The 26,115-nt window shown below is 61.7% G+C and overlaps 1 protein-coding gene across 2 annotated transcripts; it reads left to right on the forward strand.

Annotated features, from left to right (window-relative positions):
* The first annotated feature begins 1,753 nt into the window (after positions 1-1,753).
* L1CAM (L1 cell adhesion molecule) lies at positions 1,754-25,839 on the forward strand. 2 transcript variants are annotated; one of them, XM_032397485.1, is made up of 30 exons: positions 1,760-1,837; positions 2,474-2,602; positions 11,475-11,665; positions 14,420-14,434; positions 14,989-15,094; positions 15,331-15,533; positions 16,509-16,631; positions 16,746-16,916; positions 17,110-17,221; positions 17,336-17,520; positions 17,663-17,794; positions 17,935-18,078; positions 18,694-18,805; positions 18,918-19,084; positions 19,200-19,356; positions 19,537-19,661; positions 19,783-19,893; positions 20,154-20,351; positions 20,556-20,626; positions 20,806-21,028; positions 21,543-21,658; positions 21,842-22,043; positions 22,132-22,254; positions 22,374-22,547; positions 22,647-22,766; positions 22,861-23,013; positions 23,373-23,507; positions 23,826-23,898; positions 24,004-24,015; positions 24,537-25,839. In XM_032397485.1, exons 3-30 carry the CDS (start codon positions 11,590-11,592, stop codon positions 24,766-24,768), a joined length of 3,771 nt encoding a protein of 1,256 aa, XP_032253376.1. In that variant the 5' UTR covers positions 1,760-1,837; positions 2,474-2,602; positions 11,475-11,589; the 3' UTR covers positions 24,769-25,839. The 2 variants fall into 2 exon arrangements, with proteins under 2 accessions (XP_032253377.1, XP_032253376.1); XM_032397486.1 differs by lacking the exon at positions 2,474-2,602 and having other exon boundaries at positions 1,754-1,837.
* Positions 25,840-26,115: the final 276 nt, after the last annotated feature.

Below are 26,115 nucleotides of genomic sequence, written 5' to 3' on the forward strand. Positions count from 1 at the left end.
CAGTAAATGTGCTTATACATGAACGGCGCTCCAGAACAATGGCAGGCCCATGGGAGGGCTCAATAAACGTGATTTAGCGTCATAACAGGAATGAATCCTAGTGTAATCAAGGAGGCTGAACCCATCACTATGCACTCAGGGGCAGCATACTGACTGGGCTCTGTCCTCTTCACTCCTGTTATTGCTATCACAGTGATCAGCATCAAACCCTATATTCCCGAAAGGAGTAAAGGATCTGTGGAGTTGGGGCTGGAGGAAGAGGCTGGGAACTTTATCGGGGTGAGTGGGGAGGCAGAGGTGGCTGGAGAGAGAGCAGGCAGGAAGCAGATAGCAGCCCAGGGCCCCCTGGAAACCCCCCCTCTTGGGCGCCCAGGACCGCCCTCCATTCCAAGCTCTGGGCCCACTCTGGGTCTGCTAGAACCAAACGGGGGCGGGGGGGCGGGGTCGCACTGGCAACCCTGGGGGGCAGGGCGGAGCTCCCTTGGCTCTTCCGCTTCTCCAGCCCTCCACCTTCACTCAGGAGCCTATCCTCCTCAGCGAGTCTCCTTCCTAAAGACCCCTACAAACATCGCATCCAGACCCTCACTGGGGGCAGGACTCCGAGCCTGGCCTTGCAGGGCAACTGGAAGCCGGCACTTTGGTCAGTGGGGTGGGAACTCCAGGCCAGGATGCCCGGGCCCCTCCCACGTGGGCCTCCTGCATGGCTTGGAGGGTCTCGAGAGGCTGAGTCGAAGGCCCCGGAATGCTTCATTGGGCAACAGGCATGCTCATAAAAATACCATGGCCACCAGGGCTGCAATCTGCCATCTGGGCCCTAGGCCTTCCTTGCCCTGCGGCCGGCTCGGCTCACTCCGGAATTGCTGCGCCCTCCGCCTCCCATCGGAGGTCACGGCCGGGGGCCTAGGGGGGGCGCTGGGGAGGAGCTCCCTCCCAGGCTTCCAGTGCTAGACTGCCGGAGAGAGTGGGGCCTCTGGGAAAGGTCGAGATGGGGCCAATCCTCACGACAAAGAAATAAAACGCTGGCCTGAGAAAGCTGGCAGGGAGTTGGAGGAAGATCTAGGAATTGAGAGTGGCAGCTCCAGGGGCTCCCTCTCCGTGACCTCCTCGCCCCTGGGCTCTGGGCCGCCCGCATCCCTGGAGCGTCTTTGGCGGGCTGAAGTCGAGGCCCGCGCCCTACCGGACCCGATGCCTAGGATGGGAGGGATTCGGGGGAGACCCCGGGGACTTGGGAGTCTTGTCCCTGGGTGGGGGAGCGTCCAAACACCCCCACGACCAGGGCGCGGCCGGGACCGCGTTGCGTGTGGGTGCCCTTCGCTCGCCAGCGCCCTGGTCGCCCTGGATGTTTCCCCACCCGACTCCTCTCTCCACCGCCCAGCCCCGCGCCCCGGGGGCACCCTAGCCCCGCCATGCCTGCACCCCGAGCCGACACTGCGGCGGGGGTGCCGCGGCGCGGGGGCGCTCAGAGGCCAGGGACTTCGGGGCTGCCGGCGCAGGTCTGGCGAGATCTGGCGGCGGGGGTCGCACTGAGCTCCCGCAGGGGGCCACAGGCGACTCCCGGCCGGCGCGGGGCTTCCGCAGCCGGGCTCAGCCGCCGGGGTCCGCGGAGAAGAGGGGCGAGGGCGCGGCGGGGCGGGGCGGGCGGCGGGGGAGGTGATCTCACTCCCTCCTCCCCCGCCTCCCCTGCGCTCCCCCCCCCCCCCCCGGCGCGCCCGCCCGCCCCGCCCCGCCCCGCCGCTGCCGCCGCAGCATCGGCATCGCAGACGCGCTCGGGCAGCGGGTCCGAGGCCGGCGTGCGCGGAGGCTTGGGCGGGCAGCCCGAGCGGCAGCCGCAGCTCAGGTAAGCCGGGCAGGCCTGCCCTCGCGCCCCGGCTGCGGCTGCGACGCCCCCGGCCCCCCGGCTCAGCCCTGCCCGGGGTCGGGGGGACGAGAGCCAGGAGCGCCGCACAGCCCTGCCCGCAGTTGCGGGGGGGGGGCCTCGCTGGAGCCCCACCCAGGCCAGGCACCGGGCTCCGGGCCCCACGGACAGGAGCCGGGCGGGGGGGGAAGGAGACCGGGGGCCGGAGCCCGACAGGTGAGGGGTACCTGGGCGACGCCCAACATGCCGATCGGGAGAGGGACGCTAGGCCGGGAGTCAGGCAGGGCCTGTGCGGGCAGGTGGGGGCTGAAGTTGGCACATCCCTACGGGCGTGCGCGTGTGTGAGAAAGGGAGCGCGGTGGGGGGGCCGAGTGACCCCCCCATCGGCCGCCTTGGGGTGTGGCCCTGGGCGTGGCTGCCCCTCTTCCCCAGCCGAGGGCTCCCTTCGGCTGCAAATCCCGCCGCCTGCGTTGTAGGGGTTGGCCTACGCTGCCCCTGCCATGGGGGGAGGGGTGGGGACAGGGCTGGGCGCTGCCTGGCCCTCCGCCCCAAGGCCGCGTTGGGGGGGGGGGGGCGAAGGGGGGCTTTGTTCTCCTCCCTCTTCTTTCCAAACCCCAGCCTGGACTTCCCGGGGCTCCCCTGCAAGCCTGCACCAGGACGGGGGTCTCCTCCTGCGGAGGCGCAGGGTGTGTCTGGAGCCTCAGTTTCTGCAGCCTGGCGTGGCCAAGAAAGGGTGCACTGTGTGAGGTCAGCCTGGGCGCCTTCCGATGTGCGGCAGTGCACAGGGGTGTAGAATGTGGGTCTGTCGGGTAGAGGTGAGGGAGGGAGGGTCTCAGTGGCTCAGGGCCAGGGATTCTGGAAAGCGAGATGCTCAGGGCGCTGTCACTACCCACCTCACGTCTTTTGCCCGTTGCCGGTCTCTGTCTCTGTTCAGCTAAGGGAGGGGCCTGCAATTCCTCTTTCCCCCTCCCTAGGGCAGACTTTTGGGATCTCTTGGTTGGCAGGGGTTGCAAAGGAGCACCTAATACACCCCGGTGCCCCCTACAGGGATCTGGAGCCCCGCTCATCACTGCCTGTCTTAGGGAGGCAAGCCCGGGGGCCATCTGCCAGCCCCAAGGAGTTGGAGGCCTGACACCCCCCCCCCAGGAGGTGTCCTGCTTCCAGTTAACTCCACCCAAAGGGTAGGGGCTTCTGGGCAGCCCAGTGTCATCTCTGCTGACTCACGTGGCCCTGACAGTGAATAAGCCAGTCAGCCTTTCTTCCCATGAACTGCTGCCGAGCCTCATCTTTCTTGTCCCTTGTTGGGGGGGCTGGGGCAGGATCCTGTCTGGGGCCTCTTACTCCTGACCAGCTCCTTGCCGCAGGTGGTGGGACTCCGTCTGGCCCAGCTTCTCGCACCCAGGCAGCACCCACACGTGCACCCACGGGCTCCCCAGCCTTCAGGGGCTCTTGGCCATCTGTGGCCACAAGGCAAGTTGGTGTCAGGGCTGAGACCGGGAATGTCCTGTGGCTCCTAGTCTGCATTCTGGTCTCTCTCTTTCCCTTCATACTTATTTGTGTCCGCGCGTATGCGATCCTAGAGGTAATGCAGCTTTATCGTGGTACCCTTGAAATATCCAGAAAAGAACAAAAGAAATTAAGGATTGCCAGTGATCCGATCACCGCTCAGCACACCTCAGCCTCAGTCTCCCTGGTTTGCTACCACCTGCTCCCCAGAGGCTCCTCCCCCAGTGCCCAGCCCTCAGCCCCCCTGCAGAGCACCGAGTGGGTGCACAGCGCCCCGAGGCGGCAGGGGCCCCTTTCTGCACAGTGATGAGCTCCTCCCTGCCCCGGAGCCCGGCGGCCCATGGTGTGGGCAGTCATTTGCTGGGCAGCTGCTCACTGCCAAGTGCCCACCTGGGCCAGGCTCCGTGCTACGGATGGAAAAGCCAGTAACAAACCTGACCGACACCGCCTTTGTCCTCCAAGGGAATGAATTGGTTTTCTTTTTTCCTTTGTGACTCTCTGAAGGGAAAAGGGAAGCAAGGAATGATGAAGGGCCTCGTCTGAGGTCTACTCCAGCGGCTGTTCGATTAGCCTCTTTCGGCTGCCGGGCGGGTGCCTTCCATGGCACGCACTTGGGCAAACTGGCTGGGGAGGATGGAGGAGGCGGCCCCACGTGCCATACCTGCCATGTCCCAGCCCAGTGACTTGGGCCCCCCAGTCCCTTCCCTGCTTTGAGTCTCAGCCCTCTTGGCTAGCACATGAGGGCACAGACTCGTTCATCTCCAAGGTCCCTCTCGAGACGGTCTCTGGTGCCACTCTAAATGGCTGCAGCCGGAAAGAACGTCTCAGGGTCCCCCTGCGGGCAGTGGGGGCTGTGTGGCCTTGCAGAGCAGCCCGGCCAGGCCCTGCCAGTCATGACCCGCAGTGCCAGGCCAGCCCCCAGGAGAGCCAGGGCAAAGGTGGTGGGAGCTTTTCCAGGACCCCCTTCTTGGGCAAAAGATCAAACAGTTCCGGGGTGAAGGGGGTGGGTTTCTAGGGTTGTCCTGGGCTTGGGGAGGGCATGCCCTAGGGGAGAATGGAGTAGAGATGGAGGTCCTGTGCAGAGGTTGACCAAGAGGCTCCCCTCTGCAGGTGTGAGGTGGGGAGATAACACGCAAAGTGCAGTCCCAGGGGCCCCGCCCCAGCCTGTGATTCAGACAATGGGGGACGCAGGGGGTCTGATCCTTCCCTTTGGGGTCCCAAGCAGATGCTGTTTTGGCCCTGCCTGCTCCTCGAACAAGATCGATCTGGACGGCTGTGTTTGGGTCCCTGGGTGGGGCCCCGCTGGGATGGGCCCTCAGCAGGTCCTGCCCTCCAGTCTTTCACCCTCCTGCTTGCTCTGACCTGGCCCATCCTGACCGCCTCCCTTCTTCTGCTTCCCCTGCCCCCGCCTTGCTCTCTCCTTGCCAGCCGCCCAGCTCTCCATGCCCCCCCCCCTTCAAAGGCATCGCCTTTCTCCTCCCCACTCAGCTGAGTTTTGCTGTGGGGAGTGCACTGCTTCCCTCCTCCCTTCCCCTGCCTCTGCCTGCCCCACCCTTCCCCCTTGGTGCCCTGGGCTTAGTCTCTTTGCTTCCCCCTTTTGTCTACTGTCCCCGCTCCTCCCCTGCCCCATTCCCAATTGCCCTGAGCTTGGCTCCAGCTCTGAGCCTCAGCCCCCGGGGTGACTGCTCTGCTGCCCCCAGCACTCTTCCAGTGGGCTCCACGCCTTGGGGTTGGGCCCAGACTGCCTGTAGGGGCCTCATCTGACCTGGACGGTGGACAGGAGGCGTCTGCTGGCCACCAGCCAGAGGACTGGGGGACAGGCCGTTAGCAAGGCCAGTCTGCCTTCTCCCTAGATATCAACAGGATCTTTGTGGCTTCCTAAAGGCAATGGTCAGAGAGGGGGCCGGGGTCCCTCTGCAGGGGAAGGGTCTGGACTGCTGGCCTTTTTGGAGGCTTTTCTTTGTCCAGTGCCCCCCACCCAGGGCCTCAGGAGCTTGCCTGGGCCCTCCGTGTTCTCCTTAGGTCATGAAGCCGCAGGGGGAGCATCCAGCCACTGTCCTGCTCGTGCCAGCCTCTGGCCCTAAACCCATCAGGGATGGCTTTGTCAGCCTTGGATTGGGTGGGGCAGGAGGTGACAGAGTCCTGGGCTTTGTGCATTCAGCCAAGGGGGCCTTCTGAGCCTGTCCATCGTGATGTCAGGCTGATTGAGGAGCTTGAAGGCAGGAGATGAGTCTCCAGGAGCCCCTCCCTCAGCTCTCCGGTCTAGAGCATTGAGCATTCGGAGAGGGCAGCCAGGCTGGACATTTGCCTGGGGGCGGTGTTGGACATGGGTGTGTGTGCAGCTTCCAGGATTCCTCTTTGCATGTGTGGGGATCCTATATCTGGTTGCATGTGTGCATCTGTCTGTTCGTGAGAGAGCGTGGGCACACAGATCCCTCTGTGCCCGAATGGGTCCCCTCAGATGCCGGGAAGGGGCGGGGCTGATGGCGGTGGCAGCATGACACGCATGATATGGGGCTTCCCGTTGTGTGTGTGTGGGGGTGCCCTCTGACCCCTCCCCTGGCCTCCTGCGTTCATGCCTTAGGAATGCTGAGGCCCTGGGGACAACAGAGACTCCATTGTCCACCCCAGGCTTCCTGTGCCCCTGCTGCTCTTTAGCCCTTTGGGAGTGGGGAGCCCTGAGGGGGCTGGAGGGGCCTGGCAGTCTCTGAGCCATTTTTAGGCACCTCCTGCCCGTCCCCCACCCCGTTCTGTGGGCCAGGTGTCCCAGGACTGGCAGATCTGAGCAGACAGCTGGGGCTTCTTGCCTCTCCTCTTTGCCTGGCACCTTCCCTGGACTGCCTGCCGGCTCTTCCCTCGAGTTCTAGACGCAGGCCCTGCCAGCCCATAGCAATGCGATGTACGTTGTGCCCTCTAGCCTGGCCCCCAAAGCCCCTTCTAGTGCCAGGTTCATTTCTTAGGTGTGTGTATGGGAGTGTATTCTGGTCTTGTTCTTAGCCCATTTTCCAGAGCTGAAGGGAGGGCTTAGAGGGGGTAAAGAGGGGCAGCTTTTAGGCCGTGGGCATCAGTTTCCCCAACTGTGCATGGGAAACTTGGCTACAGCACTGGCATTCTAGGGGTCTGGGAGGCTGGAGTCTTGGCCCCTGCTCCACTGGGCCTCAGTTTCCCCTTCTGCACGGCTGTCCCCAAGCCTAATAGGGAAAGGAATTTGCCTTCTCTTGGATGGCGTCCTTGGATGGGGCATCATGTAAAGCCCAAGGCCTAGGGATGGGATGGTTTCTGCTGTGTGCTGAGGAGTGATATGGGTCACATCCTACTTCCACGTGGCCTGCTCCCAAGATTTCCCTCCCTGCCCCCCACATTTGCCTGCCATCTGCCTAGCAAATAAGCCCTTCCCTAGGGGGCAGGAGGGCTTGGAGGCCATCCTTGTCCAGGGCCCTGGCCCCCTGGGAAAGCAAGCAGGTACACATGTTGGGATGCTGGGTGCCTGAAAGGTGAGCTGACTCCCCCTCCCCCCCGCCCCGCCGTAGTGTTTGGTGGCTTTGGGAACCTCCGCCCTATCTAGAAGCTAACCCCCCAGTGAGTGTCCGTCCATGCTGGCTCTGTGACCTTGGATACTGCTCTGGCTCTCTGAGCCTCGGTTTCCTCATCTGTAAAATTGGGATCATGATAGCACCTCCTTCCCCAGGGCGATTTTAAGGATTAATTGAGTGACGTAAGTAAAAGTGCTTAGAGGAGTCCCTGGCGTGTGGTAAGTGGTATCCATGAATTTATTTAATAAAATGGGGCACCTGGCTGAGACACACACGTGAGGGGGTGGAGAAAAACTGTCCTGGCCGCAGATGGTGAGCTCTTCCCCTCCGCTCCCCAGTGGAGACTGTCTCTCCTCCCTGCTCTCCCACGAAGGGTTAACCTCTGTCCCACCCTTTCCTCATCCTTTAAGGAGAATGGTCCATTACAGGTGAGCTGTTGCCTTGGAGACTGCAGCCTTGAGGGGGCTGAGGGCTCACTCTGGGGAGCGCCTTAGGGAGGGGCGAGGTGGGGGGGACCACAGAGGACAAGGTGGCAATCCTTTAAGGCTTTCAGGCCCCCAGGTACCTGTGGGGCTCCCACCCAGCAGCCTCCTTTATGTATTATCTAAATAACCCATTAGGCTGCGGCAGGCTTTCCTCCCGGCTGCCAGTGGAGGGAGTTGGGCTCCATCTCCATGGAAACCCGCCAGCCACAGCCTGGGCGGGGAGGGTGAGGAGGAGCCTTAAAGGAACACAGTGCGTGGGGTGCAGGTGACACCCACGGCCTCCTGTACACGCTGACAGGCTCAAAGACCCCCACAAGCCCTGCTGGAGAGACAGCCCAGGCATGGGTGCCCGCACGTAGCCATTCCCCAGGTCTATGAGTACGCGGACCCAGCACCCACACTCGGACCATCTCACACACCTGGGGCGCTGATCCCCCAGCCCTGCCCCTGCTCGGGCCTGTGAGGCCCTGGGATACTGCCATTCTCAACAGACCTTGAGCTGGAGGGCCCTCTCGCTACTTGTCCCTTGAGCAAGTGCATTTTTATCAGATGGGAGAGGCAGAGAGGACTCTACACAGGACCTGGGAATTCACGCTGGGCACCCCTGAAGGTTCATGATGTGTGTGTGTGTGTGTGTGTGTGTGTTCAGGGAGGAAAGCAGCGACCCCAGGTCTCAACCTCGTTCCATGACCTTCCAAGTCCTCTTCCCCTCAGTCAGAGGACAGGAGGCCAGAGGAGAGGACTCCCCAGGGGACCCAGGGACTAAGAGGCACAATCTAGCTAGGGTGCGGCAAAGGGCGGAGCCCCTCTGGAGTCCTGAGCCTCTCTCTGCAGGCTCCAGTGGACCAGTCTACCTCCATGCTTGCCACACCCTTTCTTCCTGTCTGTGCAGTGGGGGGGGGGGGGGGGGGGATGGGTTCCCAGCTGGACCCACTCAGGAGCAGCCTGCCTTTGTTGTGCATTCCCCAGCGCAAAGTGCAGGCGTGCACACGGACACCCACTAGTGTGCCTGTGCATGTGTGGGCACCTTCCCCTAGCCAGGCGGCCGCTCACTCTGCACTAGCAGAAATCTTGGAAGGACTCCACTGGGATCCTCTGAGTGCTTCTCCCTCCCGGCTGTGGGGGTCCCCACCTCCTCTGGGAGGGCCAGCCAGCAGTGGCTCATTCATCATGTCTTACAACTGTCTCCTAGCCCCATTGCCACAAGTGGCCGAGGACCTGCGGGACCTGCTGCTTGGTCTATTATCGTGGGCTTTGTCTCTGTGGTCCTGGCTCAACAGCTTCTCAGCCGTTTGTCTCTCTGCCCTGCCTATCAGTCTAGCCTGACCTCCAAGCCCAGGAAGCCCCCCTCCTCAGGCCCATCTCCCTCCTTCCCAGTCCCTTGCCTGGCACACCCCCCCAAGGGACAGCGATGCCCAAGAAGGCACAACTAGGCCTGTGCCCATGTGCACACACACACCACTCACTCTTCTTGCTCTTTGGACCATTTCCCATCACGGCTTTCTGCAGCCATCTCTCACTCCTTGTACTCCTTTTCTCCCTCCCTTTCCCCAGTGCCAGTCTCTGTTGCTGGATTTCTCTCTTGGTTACTGTAGTGGTGGCCCAGCATCCTTTGTCTCCCATTCCCTGTCCTCCCTCCCCCAGCCCCATTTCTCAGCCTCTCCTGCTCCCTCCTGCCTCTTTCTCACCCTGTCTGTCACCCTTCAGTCTGCCCCAGCCCATCCCCACCCCTCGCAGACATGGCCTTGGCTCCATCTGCACACCAGCTTGTGGAACACTCTCTTTGCCTCCCTGCCCCTGGAGGTGCTGATGGGGGCTGGGGGGCCCTGCTGAGCTGACAACCTGAGCTGCTTGCTCCGTAATTGCCTGAGGAATGAGGAGAGATCAGAGACCCAGCAGCAGTGGGAGTGGAGGAGGCAGAGCCCCCTCCCAGCTGTCAGGGGGCCTCAACCTTCTGGCTCCTGCCTGTCTGAGTGCCTGGGAAAGTGGCAGGCTGGGTGGCAAATACCAGGAGACTGTGGGGCATTGGGATGGGGCAGAGAATGGGGACCAGGGGCTTGGAAGTATTGTATTGACCCTGCATATACACCCGGGGTATATGTGCTGAGCCCCATTCTGGGAGCCTAGATTCTGAGGACAAAGAGGAGCTGCCATGACAGTGATCATCATTCCAGCAAAGGGAGCACTCAGGCCTCCTCCATGCAGGAAGGCCCTTCTTTGAGCTTGCCCTCACTGGTTTCTCTCCCCTCCCCCTCTGAAGTCTAGAGTGTTCAGAGCTCCCAAGGTTGTTGTTTGATCGCCTGCCCTCTGATCTGAGTCTCCTACTGTTTCCTACAGGCCTTGAAGTGGAGGCCAAGCATGCCTGGGGGCCACCCTGCTTGTACTGGCTTGGTGAGGGAAGGTGGGGGCAGAGCTGTTGCTCTTCCCCTCTGGGCCCCAGCTTAGTTCTTACAAGTTGGGAATTGGCCATGTGTTCACCACTTTCAGCCCTCCAAGTCATTCTCTTGACCTTCAGCCCATCCATGTTGACCTATCCTGGTGCTTCTCCACCTCCCCCGTCCAGCTCTGGATGTGGGAGTCTGAGACCTCCGAGCTGACTGCTCTTCACCACCATCCATTTGCCCTACCTAGTCCCCAGGCAGTCTGTTGCATTCACCACTCTTCTCGGGTCACCTTACCCAAAACCAATTTATGGCTCCTGGTTGCTTCCTGACAGAGTCTAGATGCCTTAACATGGCATCCTAGGCCTCCCTACCCACCCCTTCAGCGTTCTGGATGAAGCTTGGTCCCCCTTCGTTGAAGTGTTGGCTGGGCACAATGAAGATGTCCAGTATGGTCTTGGGGAGGGCATCCAGACCCCAGCACCCAGCCTGCTCCAGCCTCAAGCTCTCTGTCAACCAGCAACCTATTTTTACCCCTCCTGCACTTTCTCCACTTGCCTCTTTCTCACACCCGTTCCTGTTTGGAGTCAAAGTCAGCTGTCTTCTTGGGAGTGTGTTTCCTCTTCTGTCATTGGCAGAGAAACTCCCCTTGCTTGGAGTCTCCCCTTGCCTCCAGTCTTCAGGGCTTCTTGCATGCAAGTGGAACATGGGTATGGCTGCTCTCACTTGGGCTTGGGTGGACACATCTAGCAATTGAGCCTGGAAGACTCAGAAAAAGACCTGGGCCTGCCAGACATTTGAGAGGTGACTGTCCCAGAGCTCCCGCTGATCCCTTCCCTGACCCTGGCTTGCAGCATCTGGAAGGGGAGAGGCCACGGTGACTTCTATTGCCCCCCCCCCCCCAGGGGCCTGAGGGACAGAGGAGAGGTGCTTTCCTACTTCCTTTTCTCCTGCCACTTCTTGAGGTTAGGCTTCCTTCGCCCTTCTTCCATTTCCTCAAACTGTTCTATGAAATACCACTTTCCTGGGCCCCTTTCTTCCCTCCCCTGTCCCCACTTCCCAAAATCCCACTGCCCCCCACCAGCTTTTTAGACCTGAACAGCACCCAGAGATTAGTTGGCTCTGAAACCCACAACAGTGAGACTGACAAGAGTTCTCTTTCTACATACATGCGTGCCCCTGCTTGTGTGCACACACAGAGATAGCAGATGTGAGGATTGATCCCCCACAGATACACACGAGAAGACACACCTTCTCCTGTGTGCACACACAGCTATCTAGACCCATGCATTGATTCTCCCAGACACATACCCACAGATGTGTTCCTGCAGGCCCACACACAGCCACAGAAATACTACTATGCATATTTGGCTCCGTGCCCACCCACATCCACACTCACGCACAGGGTGGCCTGTGGCATGCCCAGGGGAGCTGATTGGGGCAACAAGTTGATGCTAGAGAGGCAGCTGGTGCAGAAGGCACAGACAGAGGAGAAAGGGAATGAAAGGCAACCTGGAGGCCTAGCCGGTGCTAAGACTCTTCTAGGTTTCTCCCTCTAAGGTGCGGGGGAGGGAGGGATGGGGGAGCCGGCCAGCTGGGGGCGGGGCGGGGGGCGGGGCCAGGAGCCCGGGCTCGCCCAGATGTTAGTCACTAAAGTCGTCCGTTCTCTCCTCTCTCCTCCCCCACCTTTCCTTTCCCTCCTTCCCTCTCCCAGTGCCCCCACCCCCGGCTCCCGCCCCAAGCCGCCCACCAGCCCCCTTCCCTCCGGCCGGAGCCTGAGCCGAGCTCGGCCGGCTGTGCCGTGCCGAGCTGCCGGCGCCGCCGGGAAGATGGCCGTGTCGCTGCGGTACTTGTGGCCTCTCCTTCTGTGCAGCCCCTGCCTGCTCATCCAGATCCCCGACGAATGTGAGTAGCTGGAGGGAGCCTTGACGCCTCCCTTCGCCGCCGCGCTGGGCTCCTCTTTATCTTCTGCCTCCTCACCTTCTGCCGGCTCTGGACCCTCACTCCTACTTTCCTGGGCACAGAGTGGGCGGGAGGTACCCAGGACCTCTGGAGAGGACAGGGTGGAAGACGCGGGGTGTGTCAGCACCATGGATAGGGAACAGGCGCGGGCGGGGCGGGCGGTTTCAGGACCACGGACAGCGGGCTTGGCTCTGGCCGGCCCCCCTCTGCGCGCTCTCCCTTGGCCCGCACACCCCTCCCCCCCCGCCCCCGCCGCCAGGATTGTGGCGGGCAGGAGAAGTGGACGGGCCCCAGTTATGGGCTAGCTTGTGCACTGGATTCAAGTTTTGCCTTCCTTCTGACGAGTAATTCCATCTCGGGCTTTTGGTAGCCCTGTCTGTGAAGTGAGACAGGACAAGACACCTTACAAAGGCCCAGCAGCTTTCTGGATCCTTATGATTGCGTGGGGCTGAGGGGTGGGACTGCTGGAACCTTTCGTTTGTGGAGGGTCATGGGTAGGTGTGTGGGTGTTGGGGAGTATGGCTGGAGGTTTGAGACAAAACATGAGAATTTGCACATGCTTGTGAGTTGCACAGACTGTATATTTTGTGTGTATGGAAGTATGTGGTTGTGATTGACAAAGTGTGGATATTCTTGAGTGTGATTTTGATTTCCTATATGTGTAAGTTTGTGAGTCACTATAACTGTTACTTATTGGTCAGGTTTGGAAGGTCTGCAGGTATTTGACTGTTAGCATTTGAGTATAGTGGGTCGTGTATGCATGTGAGTTGGGGCCACATGTGAGTACCCATTTGCGTGTGGGGTGTGTGTTACCATGATGATGTTTATCTTGAGCCTGCTCCTTCCTTGGTAGTTCCAATCCTTTCTCCTTTCACCTTGCCACCTTTGTCTCTGAGCCTGGACCTGGAGGAGGCCAGTGTCACTGAAAGATGAGCTGGGGGCTGGCAGTGGGGAAGGCTGTCTATGCCAGGAATGGGACAGGGGTGGAGGGAGGTGCGCTTGGAAGGTACCTGGCATTGGGGGAAGGCAGCTGAGGGTCTGGAGAAGGTGGAGAGGGACCGACAGGACAAAGGGTGGGGATGACCCCTTAGATATGCACATGGAGGCCCATGCAGTCACACCTGTGCGGACCCCGGTTACAGATGCACATACAGAAGGGCAGAGACCCCAAGAGGACACGTAAGAGGCGCACGCGCGCACGTGCACGCACACACACACCACACACAAGCAAGGGGTTTAGACACAAAGGAGCAGTCATCCACACAGATGGAGGCAGGTGTACAATACTGAACGCAGGCACGCACACCCATAGCCTTCAGATGTTCTCTGGCAAGACACACCCATATACAAACACATTGCCGGGCAGACATGTTTCAGGCAGTTCACCCAGGAGCATTCACATGTCTGCCTGGATTCACGCTTTTGCACACTGACATACACGTACTTGTCCTCCTTCCCCTCCGTCTCCTCTTGGTTGCTTTTCAGGCCTTACCCTGGGCACCAGCCTGGCCTGCCCTGCTACCACACGGGCTGGGCCATCTGGCCGGGTGTGTCCGTGTGTGGAGGGGCAGGGAGAATTTGGAGAAAGGGAGGAGTGAGGAGAGAGAAGTGGGCTGCCCTGGGCACCGGCCAGCACTTGTTATTGACCCCAATACAATATGCTGAGTGGCCTGGTGCTTCCCCGTTGGAACGTATCCTACAGCTAGAACCGGCTCCCTCCCTGCCGCTCCAGGCCCCTTTGTCTCTATTCCCGCTTCCTCCACCCAGTCGATTTTCCCCATCCTGTTCCCCATCCCAGTCACCGTCTCTTGCTCTTGGGCTGCCTGCACTGGCCCCTCCCCAGCTCAGGGCTCCCTCTGCAGTGTCCCCAGGAAGCCTCATCCTCTCTCTTGTGGGCCCTTAACGGAGGTCTAATGCAGAGACAAAGCTTTCAGAGCGCACTACTGCCCTCCCTGTCCTGCCTCCCTGCCTCCTCTCCCGCCTCACAGCCACCCAGGCCAGTGCCGGGCTGAGTCTTGCGCGGGGAGGCAGTAGCTCTGGCCTCCGCCCCAGGGAACTTGGTGGCAGGCGGGGAGGAAGGAAGGGGAGAAAGAGAGGGTTGGCGTTAGCCCTGCAGGCGATGGAAACTCGGATGCAGCCAGGCCTTTGGGAGGGTTTCACGGGGGGAGGGGCGGCTGGGCTCTGAAGGCTGGGCCTGGTAATTGAAAACACTGAGCTGTGCTAATTGGATTAGGAGGGAAGTGGGCTGGAGCAGGGGAGGGTGCCCTGGATGCTGAGCTGCCTGCCTCCCCACCTTCGGAGGCACCCTGGGTGGAACGGCGGTCAGTTATGCAGACCCTGCGGGGGGTGGGGGGGGTGGGGGGTTGCAAGGGTCTGTCCAAAGGGCACTCCTTGTAAAAGGCACAGATTTCTCCCTTTTTCCCTGTCTGCCGAGAGCCCCACAGCCTGGCCCCCTGTGGGCGTGACCCCACTCCTGACACCAGTGATCGGGGCACTGTCCTGTCCTCTGGGTCTTGACCTGCCACAACTCCAGCCTGTCATGTAACCCCCGTGTCACACCACCCGTGGCCCGGTTCCCTCCCTCCCCTTCCCCAGGGGGTCTGCTGGGGCTTATTGGGCCCCTGCCATTGGGCTCCCTGCTGGGGCTTAGTGTCAGCGTTTCTCTCCGCTCTCTCCCTTGCTGCCTGGATTTCTTAGATGAAGGATACCGTGGTAAGTTGGGGGAGGGTGTTTCCCAGAAGGCCAGGGAGAGAGGGAAAGAGGGGTGCCAGCCAGTCCCCCTCCAGCATACGCTCCACCTACTCAGCTCTCCCCGGGAGCCCGGTGCCCTATGTGCGCTGCCCGCTTCTCTGGCTCTCTCACCTGTGGGCCGTCTTTGTTCCATCTCTGCCCTCGCCTCTGCCCTGGCCTGTGTTTCCTCGCTCACTCTCCTGCTTCCTGCCGCTGCTCTGTCCTCTCTGCTCCCCTCTCTCCCCGGGACTTCCTGGTTACTGTCTCTGGCTTCATCTCTCTCTTAGATGTCTGTCTTTGTACTTTTTGTTGCTGTTCTCTCTGTTCTCTCTACCTTTGTACCGTGTTCCCTTCTCTCCCTCTTTTCATGACCCACAAGCCTATGGCTCTCTAGCTCCTTCTTCCTTCCCCCCACCCCCGTAGCCTTGGGGCTCTAAGGGTTTCAAACCCTGCTTCCCTCACAATGGAACAGGGGTGGAAGCTCCGAAGCCAGCCAGACACCATCCTTACCACGTCTCTGTCTATCCTGTCCCCAGTGATGGAACCACCTGTCATCACGGAACAGTCTCCACGGCGCCTGGTCGTCTTCCCCACAGATGACGTCAGCCTCAAGTGTGAGGCCAGCGGCAAACCTGAAGTGCAGTGAGTGACCTTCACCTTCTAAGCCCTCCTGCTGGCTGCTGACCTCGGCTTCTAGTCCTCGTGCCTCCCAGGGCCACCCGACTTCTGTGCCCAGATGCCCCACATCTCTCTCACCACCCTTGGTCCTTGCCCTGCCCAGTCCATCCCCGGCGCCCTCACAGCCTGGCCTCTGGCCTGTTCCAGCCCCTGTCCTGGGTTCCAGGGCCTCAGGCCTCTGAGCCCTTTTCTGCCCACAGGTTCCGCTGGACTCGGGATGGCGTCCACTTCAAACCCAAGGAGGAACTGGGTGTGACCGTGCACCAGGCACCGCATTCGGGCTCCTTCACCATCACGGGCAACAACAGCAACTTTGCCCAGAGGTTCCAGGGCACCTACCGCTGCTTTGCCAGCAATAAGCTGGGCACGGCCATGTCCCATGAGATCCAGCTCATGGCTGAGGGTGCGAGGCGCCGCAGGGGCCTGGGAGGGCCTGGGGCACATGAGAGGGTCCCCGAACAGGTCTCAGGGAGCTGGTGTGGGAGTCCGGTCTGGAAGCCGTGCACCCTCAGCTGGCGGCTTAGTGTGTGGAAGAGACTGGGGGCCCTGCCAGCCACAGCCACCTTCCTCCTTCCGTGCTTTGTCTCTTTCTCCGCTTTCTGGTCACCCCTGACTCCCCTTCCCTTGCTTCTTCCCCTGGGCTTTGTCTCGTCTTGTCCTCCGGGGCCCGCCGCATGGCTCCTGCGCGCGGGCTCAGGCTTGTTGAGCTGCCCTGTTCCTCCCTCTGGTCTGCTCTGTCTCTGCCTGAGTCACTGCTTGGGCTTGGCCTTCTGTCCCCTCTTCTCCTCTGCATCTCTGCAGTCCCATCTTGTTCTCCATGGCTCTCGGGTCATCTCATGCCACCTCCCCCATCACTCTGTGGCCTCTTTCCTCCGCTTTCCCTCCTCCCTGCTGCGTCCGTGTCCACCTCCCCCCTGGCCCTCCATCTCCCTCCTCGACGCCGCCACTCTCCAGCTCTGTCTTTATCTGTGCTGTCCTCTCCCTGGGGTTTTCCTTCTGCATCCCATCCTCCCTGAGCTTTCTGCCTCCGGAGCATGCTCCTCTCTCCTCTCCACCCCTCTGGTTACCTTGGGAACTGTTGCCATGGTTTCTGTGTCAGGATGATGGAAGGGTCTGTGACTCCCACATCCTTCCACAGCTCCCCTCCCCCATCCCTACACCACAGCCTCCCCCACCACCCCCGCCCAGGTTAACCCTTCACAGCCATCGGGTCTCCTGCCCAGCCTCTCCTCAGCCTTGAGCCCAGAAAGGCCCCGGAGTCCCTGCCTCCTGATAACATCAACTCCCTCTCCACGTGGCCCTCCCATGCCCTTGGCTGTCCCTCCTCCATTCCCCGGAGAGGTGGGACCCCTAGAGCCAGCCTCTCTGTCCCTTCTAGGTGCCCCCAAGTGGCCGAAAGAGACAGTGAGACCTGTAGAGGCAGAGGAAGGGGAGTCAGTGGTCCTGCCTTGCCACCCCCCGCCCAGTGCCGAGCCACTCCGGATCTACTGGATGAATAGCAGTGGGTGCCCGCGAGGGGGGGGGGGGCTGCCGACTGGGTAGAAGGTGGCACTGGGTACATCTTCCCGGATGGGGGCCTGACCTTTGCCTCCGTGCCCCCCACCCACCCCCGCAGAGATCTTGCACATCAAGCAGGATGAGCGGGTGACAATGGGCCAGAACGGCAATCTCTACTTTGCCAACGTCCTCACCTCGGACAACCACTCCGACTACATCTGCCACGCCCACTTCCCTGGCACGCGGACCATCATCCAAAAGGAGCCCATTGACCTCCGGGTCAAGGCCAGTGAGTCCCAAAGACCCGGATACCCGCCCCACCCCCTCACCCTCAGGCACGGCCCATCCCAGAGATCGGATGACTTCAGTCTTCCTCCTGCACAGCTCGGCCCCCACTTCCACCCGGCCCAGACCCCTTCCCTGGTAACTTCGTGGGTGGAGCGAGGAGCGGGCCATGCCACCCACTTCCTTTCTCCTCCCAGCCAACAGCATGATTGACAGGAAGCCACGCCTACTCTTCCCCAGCAACTCCAGCAGCCATGTGGTGGCCTTGCAGGGGCAGCCATTGGTCCTGGAGTGCATCGCTGAGGGCTTGTGAGTCTGGGCGCCTGGGTGACAGTGGGCGGATCAGTGGGGCCTCTGTTGTGGGACCGTGCTGAGCAGCCTTGTGCTCTCTCCCATGTGCTCTCCCTTCCTCCCCCCGGGCAGCCCCACACCCACCATCAAGTGGCTGCGCCCAAGTGGGCCCATGCCAGCTGACCGAGTCACCTACCAGAACCACAACAAGACCCTGCAGCTGCTGGACGTGGTGGAGGAGGACGACGGCGAGTACCGCTGCCTGGCCGAGAACGCACTGGGCAGCGACCGGCACACCTACTACGTCACTGTGGAGGGTAGGACGCCTCCAGTGGGCGGCCTAGGCTCCCAGGAATCGCCTCCGGGGACCGCAGTCTGCAATGCCCGTGGTGGTGGCAGGGGGCGGGGTGTGGGCCTGGCGCCGGCCCTGGGCTCAGGGCTCTCTCCTCCCCCTCGCAGCTGCCCCCTACTGGCTACACAAGCCCCAGAGCCATTTGTATGGGCCAGGGGAGACTGCCCGCCTGGACTGCCAAGTGCAGGGGAGGCCCCAACCAGAGGTCACCTGGAGAATCAACGGCATTCCTGTGGACGGTGAGTGGGGCCTCAGGCAGGGACAGGGAGCATGGGGGAACCCTGGGGAGGGAGGGCAGGGTGAGTGGGGCCTCAGCGTGCCTCACTGCTCTGCCCTGGGCACCCCCCCACCGCCCGGGGCCCACCTGCTGCTCATGCAGAACTGGCCACGGACCAGAAGTACCGGATCCAGCGTGGGGCCCTGATCCTGAGCAACGTGCAGCCCAGCGACACGATGGTGACGCAGTGTGAGGCCCGCAACCGGCATGGGCTCCTGCTGGCCAATGCCTACATCTATGTCGTTCGTGAGTAACCCATCTGTCTGTCCCCGAAACCCACCAGGCGAGGCCCCCGGACTGACTCAGCCAACAGCTGCTTCGCCTACCATGGCTGCCTTTCTCCTCCCCGGGGTCCTTCACCCCATCTCTCACCCTCCTTCATCAACAGCGTGCGGTGAGGGTGGGGGGTGGTGGTGTGGAGGAAGGGCGGGGGCTTGCCACCATTTATAGGTCACAGAGGGGTTTCAGAGAGTGCTCTGGCCCACCATGTGTCACTGAGCGAAGCCTCACCCTGGCCAGGATGTGCCTGAGGCCAGCCTGGTGGCTCCTCTCCCGGAGCCTCGGGGAAGACAGGGACGGGCCAGGAAGGCTTTCAGGAAGAGGTGGGCTGTCAGTGGAGCCTCAAGTGATTGGTCAAACTTAGGTGCTTGGGATGGGAGGGATATCTGAGGCATGTTGGAAGGCGGAGGCTCAGCCTGGGTGCGGGGAAGCAAGATGGGCAGGGCTCTTGGGGACCTGAGAATGCCCCTGAGCCCTCCTGGGAGAGGCCGTCCTGCTGAGCCCCGCACCTGCCCTGACGGCTCCTGGACCCTCGCCCTGCCCTGAGCCCTGCCCTGTCCTCTGTAACTACTTCTCCCCCAGAGCTTCCGGCCAAGATCCTGACCTCAGACAACGAGACCTACATGGCGGTCGAGGGCAGCACTGCCTATCTTCTGTGCAAGGCCTTTGGAGCCCCCGTGCCCAGCGTCCAGTGGTGAGTGACCCCTCCCCAAAGGGGGCACCTCTAAGCCATCTTCTGGGCCAGGGAGCCGGGGAGGGCAGGGCGCCGGGTGGGGTCTGAGCCGGGCCTGCCCTGCTCACTCTAGGCTAGACAAGGAAGGGAAGACCGTGCTGCAAGATGAGCGCTTCTTCCCCTACACCAACGGGACCCTGGGCATCCGGGACCTCCAGGCCAATGACACTGGCCACTACTTCTGCCAGGCTGCCAATGACCAGAACAATGTGACCATTGTGGCTAACCTGCAAGTCAAAGGTCAGGTGATAGCCCCCCCCAGCTTCACTGATGTGATCAGCAACACCTCCGGGAGGGAGGGTTACGGTCTCTGGAGGACACCGGAGTGACCCTCCCTTTCCTTCATTGTCCTCAGATGCCACTCGGATCACACAGGGGCCGCAGAGTGCAATCGAGAAGAAAGGCTCAAAAGTGACTTTCACGTGCCAGGCCTCCTTTGACCCGTCCTTGCAGCACAGCATCACCTGGCGAGGGGAGGGTCGACACCTCCAGGAGTTTGGAGACAGTGACAAGTGCGGGCCCGGCCCCAACCTGGGCCTGGTGGGAGGGGGCAGACTGGGGAACGGAGGATGTCCGGACCTCCTGGCCTCATCCATGGGGGAGCACTCCTGCTTTCAGCAGGGAGGTTCTGGAAGAAAGGGAGGGAGGGGAGCGGAACAAAAGGACAAGCTTGCCCCCCCCCCCCCCGCCAGGTACTTCATAGAGGACGGGCGCCTGGTCATCCACGGTCTGGACTACAGTGACCAGGGCAACTACAGCTGCGTGGCTGGCACCGAGCTGGACATGGTGGAGAGCAGGGCAGAGCTCCTGGTGGTGGGTGAGTCCTGGGATGGTACCGGGCTCATGGCCTAGAGGCGGGGGGGTGCACAGAAGCCCGCGGTCACACTGCAGGGCTCTCCCGAGCTGCGGAGTGCGAATCCACCCTCCGTGACCCTCAGGGAGCCCCGGGCCGGTGCCTCAGCTGGAGCTGTCTGATCGTCACCTGCTGAAGCAGAGCCACGTGCGCCTGTCTTGGAGACCCGCCGAGGACCATAACGCCCCCATCGAGAGTAAGAGGCCCGAGCGCGGTGCCTCCCCACCTCCCTCCTGCCACCCCGGTAGCCTTCCCTCCTCCCGGGACTGTGGCGCCATGGCTGCCCCCCTCCCGGGGGCTTGCACCTGTGTTTGGGGCTCACAGTTCCTCATGGGACTCTGAAGTTGCCTGTTGCCTTGGGCACTGCCTCTCCCCCTCAGGGAGAGCCGGACTTGTACCCCCATTTACCCCTCCCCCATATACCACACGCTTAATTGCCCGTTCACCTCTTGGCAGAGTATGACATCGAATTTGAGGACAAGGAGATGGCGCCTCAGGAATGGTATAGTCTGGGCAAGGTGCCCGGGAACCAGACCTCCACCACCCTCAAGCTGTCACCCTATGTGCACTACACCTTTAGAGTTACTGCCATCAACAAGTACGGCCCTGGAGAGCCCAGCCCAGCCTCCGAGACTGTGGTCACACCTGAGGCAGGTGAGCCACCTGGGGTCAAGGGGAAGAATGACCTGCCCGAGCCCCTCTGCTTCTAGGTTTCCAGTGGGAGTTGGGAGGCAGGGTTCCCTCAGAGCTGCTGGCTCCTGGCCTCCAGGGCCAAAAAGGGCCCTTCCTTCTTTGGGCCTTGACCTTCACAGCCTCGGCAGGAGCCCACAGCTTTGATGTGTTAACATTACTTTCCAGCCCCAGAGAAGAACCCTGTGGATGTGAAGGGGGAAGGGAACGAGACCAGCAACATGGTCATCACTTGGAAGGTGAGGGGCCCCGGGCTGAGCATGCCCCAGGACATCAGGCCAGGATCCAGGTGTTGGCTGCTCCCCCTGGCTGTGCGAAGGACCAGAGGATGATAGGACATGAGGCTGGGCTCGGGAGTGGGTCAAAGGAGGGGGGTGCTCTTGGCCGACCAGCTCCTCTTCTGCTCACCCCCCTCTAGCCCCTTAGGTGGATGGACTGGAATGCCCCCCAGGTTCAGTACCGTGTCCAGTGGCGCCCTCAGGGGACGCGGGGTGCCTGGCAGGAACAGATCGTGAGCGACCCGTTCCTGGTTGTGTCCAACACCTCCACCTTTGTGCCTTATGAGATCAAAGTCCAGGCCGTCAACAGCCAGGGCAAGGGCCCTGAGCCCCAGATTACCATTGGATACTCGGGGGAAGACTGTGAGTATCCGGCTGGCCCCGCCCACAGGGGGTGGAGTCCGCATGCCCGTGCGAGGCCCCCACCCCTCCCTCCATGCTGGGGCTCTCAGTAGAACATTTCCTAGGAGTAAGGACATTTTCTTCCATAACCAAAGTGCCCTCATGAAAGTACAGAAGTTTATCATTGATACACTATATTTTTCTAGTTGGCAGCTGATATTCCAATTCTATCAGTCTTTTCCCCCAGTCCAGGATCCAGTCCAGGATCCCCCATGAAGTCTAGTTGTCCTGCGCCTTTCCTTTCCTTGCATCTGAAACATTACCAGATATTAATTTTGATCACCTGGTCCAGATCCTTTGTCCCTTGCAAATAATAAACGGTCTGCAAGGAGAGACCCTGACACAATGCACACGCCTTGTTCATCAAACTGCCTGCCCCCCATAGAGCATTCAAATCCATCTTCTTTCTGCGGGTGGGTTCTGGCCTGGCCTCCAGGCGCCACAGGCCCTCATCCATGTCACTGGCTGTTTCCAGACCCCCAGGCAAGCCCTGAGTTGGAAGGCATCAAGATCCTTAACTCGAGTGCTGTGCTGGTCAGGTGGTGGCCTGTGGACCCAGCCCAGGTCAAGGGCCACCTCCGAGGATACAATGTAAGGAAGGGTTCAAGGCATGGGGGTGGGGGGATCCCCAGGGTGAGGTGTGAGGCCACCAGGAGTAGCAGCATCTGGGGTGGGCCTCGGCCACCTGCGAACTGCTCTCCCAGGAGTCCCTGGGGTGGGAGGAAAGGGTCCCCACTGAGGGCAGTTGGGTCTCCTGCCCCCGCCCCCCTGCAGGTGACATACTGGTGGGAGGGCAGTCAGAGGAAGCACAGCAAAAGGCATGTCCACAAAGGCCACGTGGTGGTGCCCGCCAATACCACCAGTGCCGTCCTGGGAGGCCTGCGGCCCTACAGCTCCTACCACCTGGAGGTGCAGGCCTTTAACGGCCGAGGACTGGGGCCCGCCAGCGAGATGACCTTCAGGACCCCGGAGGGAGGTGAGCCTCGTACCGCCGCGCCCCCGCCGCCCCGCTCCCGCCCGGGCGGGCCCGGCCCGGGACCTGCCGCTCTCTCTGTGCCCCACAGTGCCCGGCCACCCGGAGGCATTGCACCTGGAGTGCCAGTCGGACACCAGCCTGCTGTTGCACTGGCAGCCCCCGCTCAGCCACAACGGCGTGCTCACTGGCTACGTGCTCTCCTACCAGCCTCGTGCGTGTGCCGTGCGCCCCGCGTCCCAGCCCGGCTGGGCCGACGAGTAGAGGGGAGCTGGGGGTGGGGGGCGGAGGCAGAGCCCGAAGCCACAGCCAACTCCCTGCGTCTCCTCGCAGTGGATGACGGGGACAAAGAGCAGCTGTCCTTTGACCTTCCGGACCCTGAGCTGCGGACGCACAACCTGACCAACCTCAGCCCTCATCTGCGGTACCGCTTCCAGCTGCAGGCCACCACGAAGGAGGGCCCCGGAGAGGCCATTGTGCGGGAGGGAGGCACCATGGCCTTATCCGGTGAGCTGGAGGGGCTGAGGAGGCCCCGGCACACAGCCAGGCCCACGAGGGCCAGCCTTGGGCCGCCTCGAGGACCCACAACCTCCTCTTGCTCCCCAGGGACCCCGGAGTTCGGCAACATCTCGGCCATGGCCGGCGAGAATTACAGCGTGGTCTCCTGGGTCCCCAAGGAGGGCCAGTGCAACTTTGGGTTCCAGATCTGGTTCAAAGCCCTGGGGGGTGAGCACAAAAGGGCCCCCCCCCCGGGGTGGTGGCATGGGACCGGGCCGCTGCATGGCACTCCCGCTGAGCCCTGCCGCCCTCGCCCCTGCAGACGAGAGGATGAGCCCTCATCTGCCACCGCAGTACGTCAGCTACAACCAGAGCTCGTACACGCAGTGGGACCTGCAGCCCGACACCGACTATGAGATCCACCTGCTCAAGGAGAGGGTGCTCCTCAAGATGGCCGTGAAGACCAACGGCACGGGTGAGGCTTCCGTCTGTCCCAGCTCCAGGCCCCATGTCATGGCTCCAGTGTCCTCCTCCTGGAATCTGAGTGCTGCTTGGCCCGTGATGCAGAAGCTCAGGCCCCTGAAATGGCCCCTTTCAGTATCTTTCTGTTTTAACTGTTTCCGGGGCAGTCATCTTTGCAGGAGGTCCTCCTCCTCCCCACCCCCTGCCCCCCGGAGGGTTCCCCCGCCAAGTGTCAGTTTCAAGTATGCTTCAGCCCCAGGTCATCACCACCACCCGCCCCCAGCCCCTGTGGTGTCTGTCCCCAGGGGCAGAGGGCTGGGAGTAGGTGTCTCGCTGGGGCCCAGGCTCAGTGTCTTCCTGACCTCCCCGCAGGCCGTGTGAGGCTCCCTCCCGCCGGCTTTGCCACTGAGGGCTGGTTCATCGGCTTCATCAGCGCCATCATTCTCTTGCTCCTCATCTTGCTCATCCTCTGCTTTATCAAGCGCAGCAAAGGCGGCAAATACTCAGGTAACCCCTGGCCTGGGGCTCAGGCGCGGGTGGTAGAGCTTCTACAAGTCGTCCTCGGTCCCTGAGCCTCTGGCAGGATGGCATGGGCATGTGGGGGCAGGCAGGGGGCCCACAGGGAGCTTCTGTGCAGACCAGCAGCAAATGGCCCTCAGGCCCACGCGGGGTGAGTGGTATACCTCGAAGGCTTCTTGGCTTCTGAGTGCTGTCGAGAGAGCACAGAGGGGAAGCCTCCCCCGTGTCTCCAACCTGGGGATGGGACCCAGCGTCCAGAGTCAGGCAGGGGTGGGAGAGAAAGCCGGGCCTTCTCTGTGTCTCCAGTGAAGGATAAGGAGGACACCCAGGTGGACTCCGAGGCCCGGCCGATGAAGGACGAGACCTTCGGCGAGTACAGGTGAGCCGGGGGTAAGAGCAGGTGTCGGCCGGCCGCCCAGCACCACCCTCGCTTTCATATCTGACCCTGTCTCTCTCTCTTCTCTGTGCTGCTGGGTGATGTCAGGTCCCTGGAGAGGTAAGATGGGGGTGGTGGGAAGATACTGTCAGAGCCTGATGGCGGGGGCCCTCCTGCGGACGGTGTGCCTGGGAGTGCCATCGGCCCCCGCTTGCCAGGGCTCTGCACTCCCCCAGCCTTCTGGCCCGGCAGACCCCTGTTTCAGGGAGAAGCCAACGTGCCCCAACTGGTCCCCGCACTGACACCCAGTTTCCGGGCTTACCTGTCACCTTCCCAGCTCCCCACCCCCACCCCCATGCCTGGCTCACCTACAGGCTGAGCGCCCACTTCCTTCCTCACGGCCCCCCGGGATCCTGGGCATGCCCAAGCCTTGCCCCGCTGGCAGTGTGCGCACCACCTGCCGTCCCGGGCACGCGGCAAGGATGAGAACTTCTTCCCCGGTGCGTTCAGAGCAAATGCGAGGCAGGTGGAACCTGGGCCCCGCCCTCCCGCCAGGCGTCCTCCCTCAGGCCAGCACCCACCTGCTCCCGCTGGGCTCCGCCGGGCAGCCTCCCACTCCCTCCTGCCCTCTGCCCCTACAGTGACAATGAGGAGAAGGCCTTTGGCAGTAGCCAGCCTTCCCTCAACGGAGACATCAAGCCCCTGGGCAGCGACGACAGCCTGGCTGACTATGGGGGCAGCGTGGACGTCCAGTTCAATGAGGACGGCTCCTTCATTGGCCAGTACAGCGGCAAGAAGGAGAAGGAGGCGGCAGGAGGCAATGACAGCTCAGGGGCCGCCTCCCCCATCAACCCTGCCGGGGCCCTAGAGTAGCGCGTTCCAGCCAGGCAAGGCCAGGCAGGGCCAAGTCCAGGGCCGGGCCACAGGGGAGTCAGAGGCCGAGACCCCCACGCCCAGCACCTGTGCTGCCCTTGGGACCGAGGCTCCGTCCACCCCCTACCAGGCCTCGGCCCCAGCCTCTGGCCCTGGGCCTGTGGGAGGCTTGAAGTTGGGGGCAGAGGAGAGGAACTCACTGCTAATCCCCTTCTGACTACCCGGTCCCCACTTTTTTGCCAAAACCCAGCTGCACCCCTTCTTGGGCACGCACTGCTCTGTTCCAGCTCGGGGGCCAATCCCCCGCACATCAGGAGCCTTCAGATGCTGCCTCGTCAGCCTTTGGGCCGTGCTTGGGCAGAGAGGAAGTAGGGGTGGCCGCTCTTCGGACAGCCGGGCTGGGACTGGGGACAGAACTCGGTGTCCCCACCACCTGCTCCAAGCAGGATGGGAGGTGGGCAAGAGTCCCCACCTGCCACTATCACACTCGTGGGCACCTGCCGCCCGCTGCGCGCCCGACCCCGCGGCCGGCTTCCAGGAGCTCTGTACACACGCTGCCTTCGCTGCCCACCAGACAACATCCAGGTGGCCGCTGTCACTGCCAGGGTGTGGGGCGGGCACACTTCCCCGCTGCCCCTGCCACCGCCTGCAGCCCAGGGCCCTCTAGCCACCCCGCCCGGTCCGAGTAGTGCCCCTCCTCAGCCTCCCCTGCCCCTCAACCTTGGGAATGTAAATACACCGTGACTTTGAAAGTTTGTGCGCTTGCCTTTCCCCATATGCCACTAGTGTGTAGGCAGATGTCTGAGTCTCTAGGTGGTTTCTAGGTTTTATAGCAATTAGCTTTGATGATCCCATCCTAGGAAAAATAAAAACAGACACACACACAAAAAAAAAAAGGAAAAAGGAAAGATTGGTTCTCCCAGCTCTGCTGTGCTCCTGCCTGGCAGCCAAGGTCTCCCTGTATGCCTTTGCTTGGTCTGTTGATGAGCCCTTTACAAAAAACAAAAGAAATATATATATATGTACATAAATATCAGAATTATGACAGGCAAATAAAAACCTGCGAATGAAGAGGAACTGTCATCATTTTACCGAGCACGACTTCCCCTGGCCGCGTCCCACACTGGAAGGTTCCAGAGCCTTGCCCTCCACTCCCGTGGGCCTTGCTGGCCTCCGAGACACCTGTGTGCTCCCACCAGAGGGGCAGGTGCGGGAGCCCCTCTTCCCTGTGTAATAGGACATAACTGACTTGGGAGCACCTGCCTGGCTGCCTGCTGCCCTGGGGTGGCCACCCTCTCAACCACTAAAACACACTTTAAAGGAATGACCACCTTAAGTGGACCCACA

The sequence above is a fragment of the Phoca vitulina genome, unplaced genomic scaffold (assembly GCF_004348235.1).
Source record: "Phoca vitulina isolate PV1807 unplaced genomic scaffold, GSC_HSeal_1.0 scaffold99, whole genome shotgun sequence".
NCBI classification, from domain to species: domain Eukaryota; kingdom Metazoa; phylum Chordata; class Mammalia; order Carnivora; family Phocidae; genus Phoca; species Phoca vitulina.

Coding starts and splice junctions, on each gene's coding strand:
- L1CAM (XM_032397486.1), top strand. CDS start 11,590: ATGGCCGTGTCGCTGCGGTACTTGTGGCCTCTCCTTCTGTGCAGCCCC. Junction 19,662..19,782: donor GGCAGAGCTCCTGGTGGTGG/GTGAGTCCTGGG, acceptor CGTGACCCTCAG/GGAGCCCCGGGCCGGTGCCT. Junction 21,659..21,841: donor GCCACCTCCGAGGATACAAT/GTAAGGAAGGGT, acceptor GCCCCCCTGCAG/GTGACATACTGGTGGGAGGG.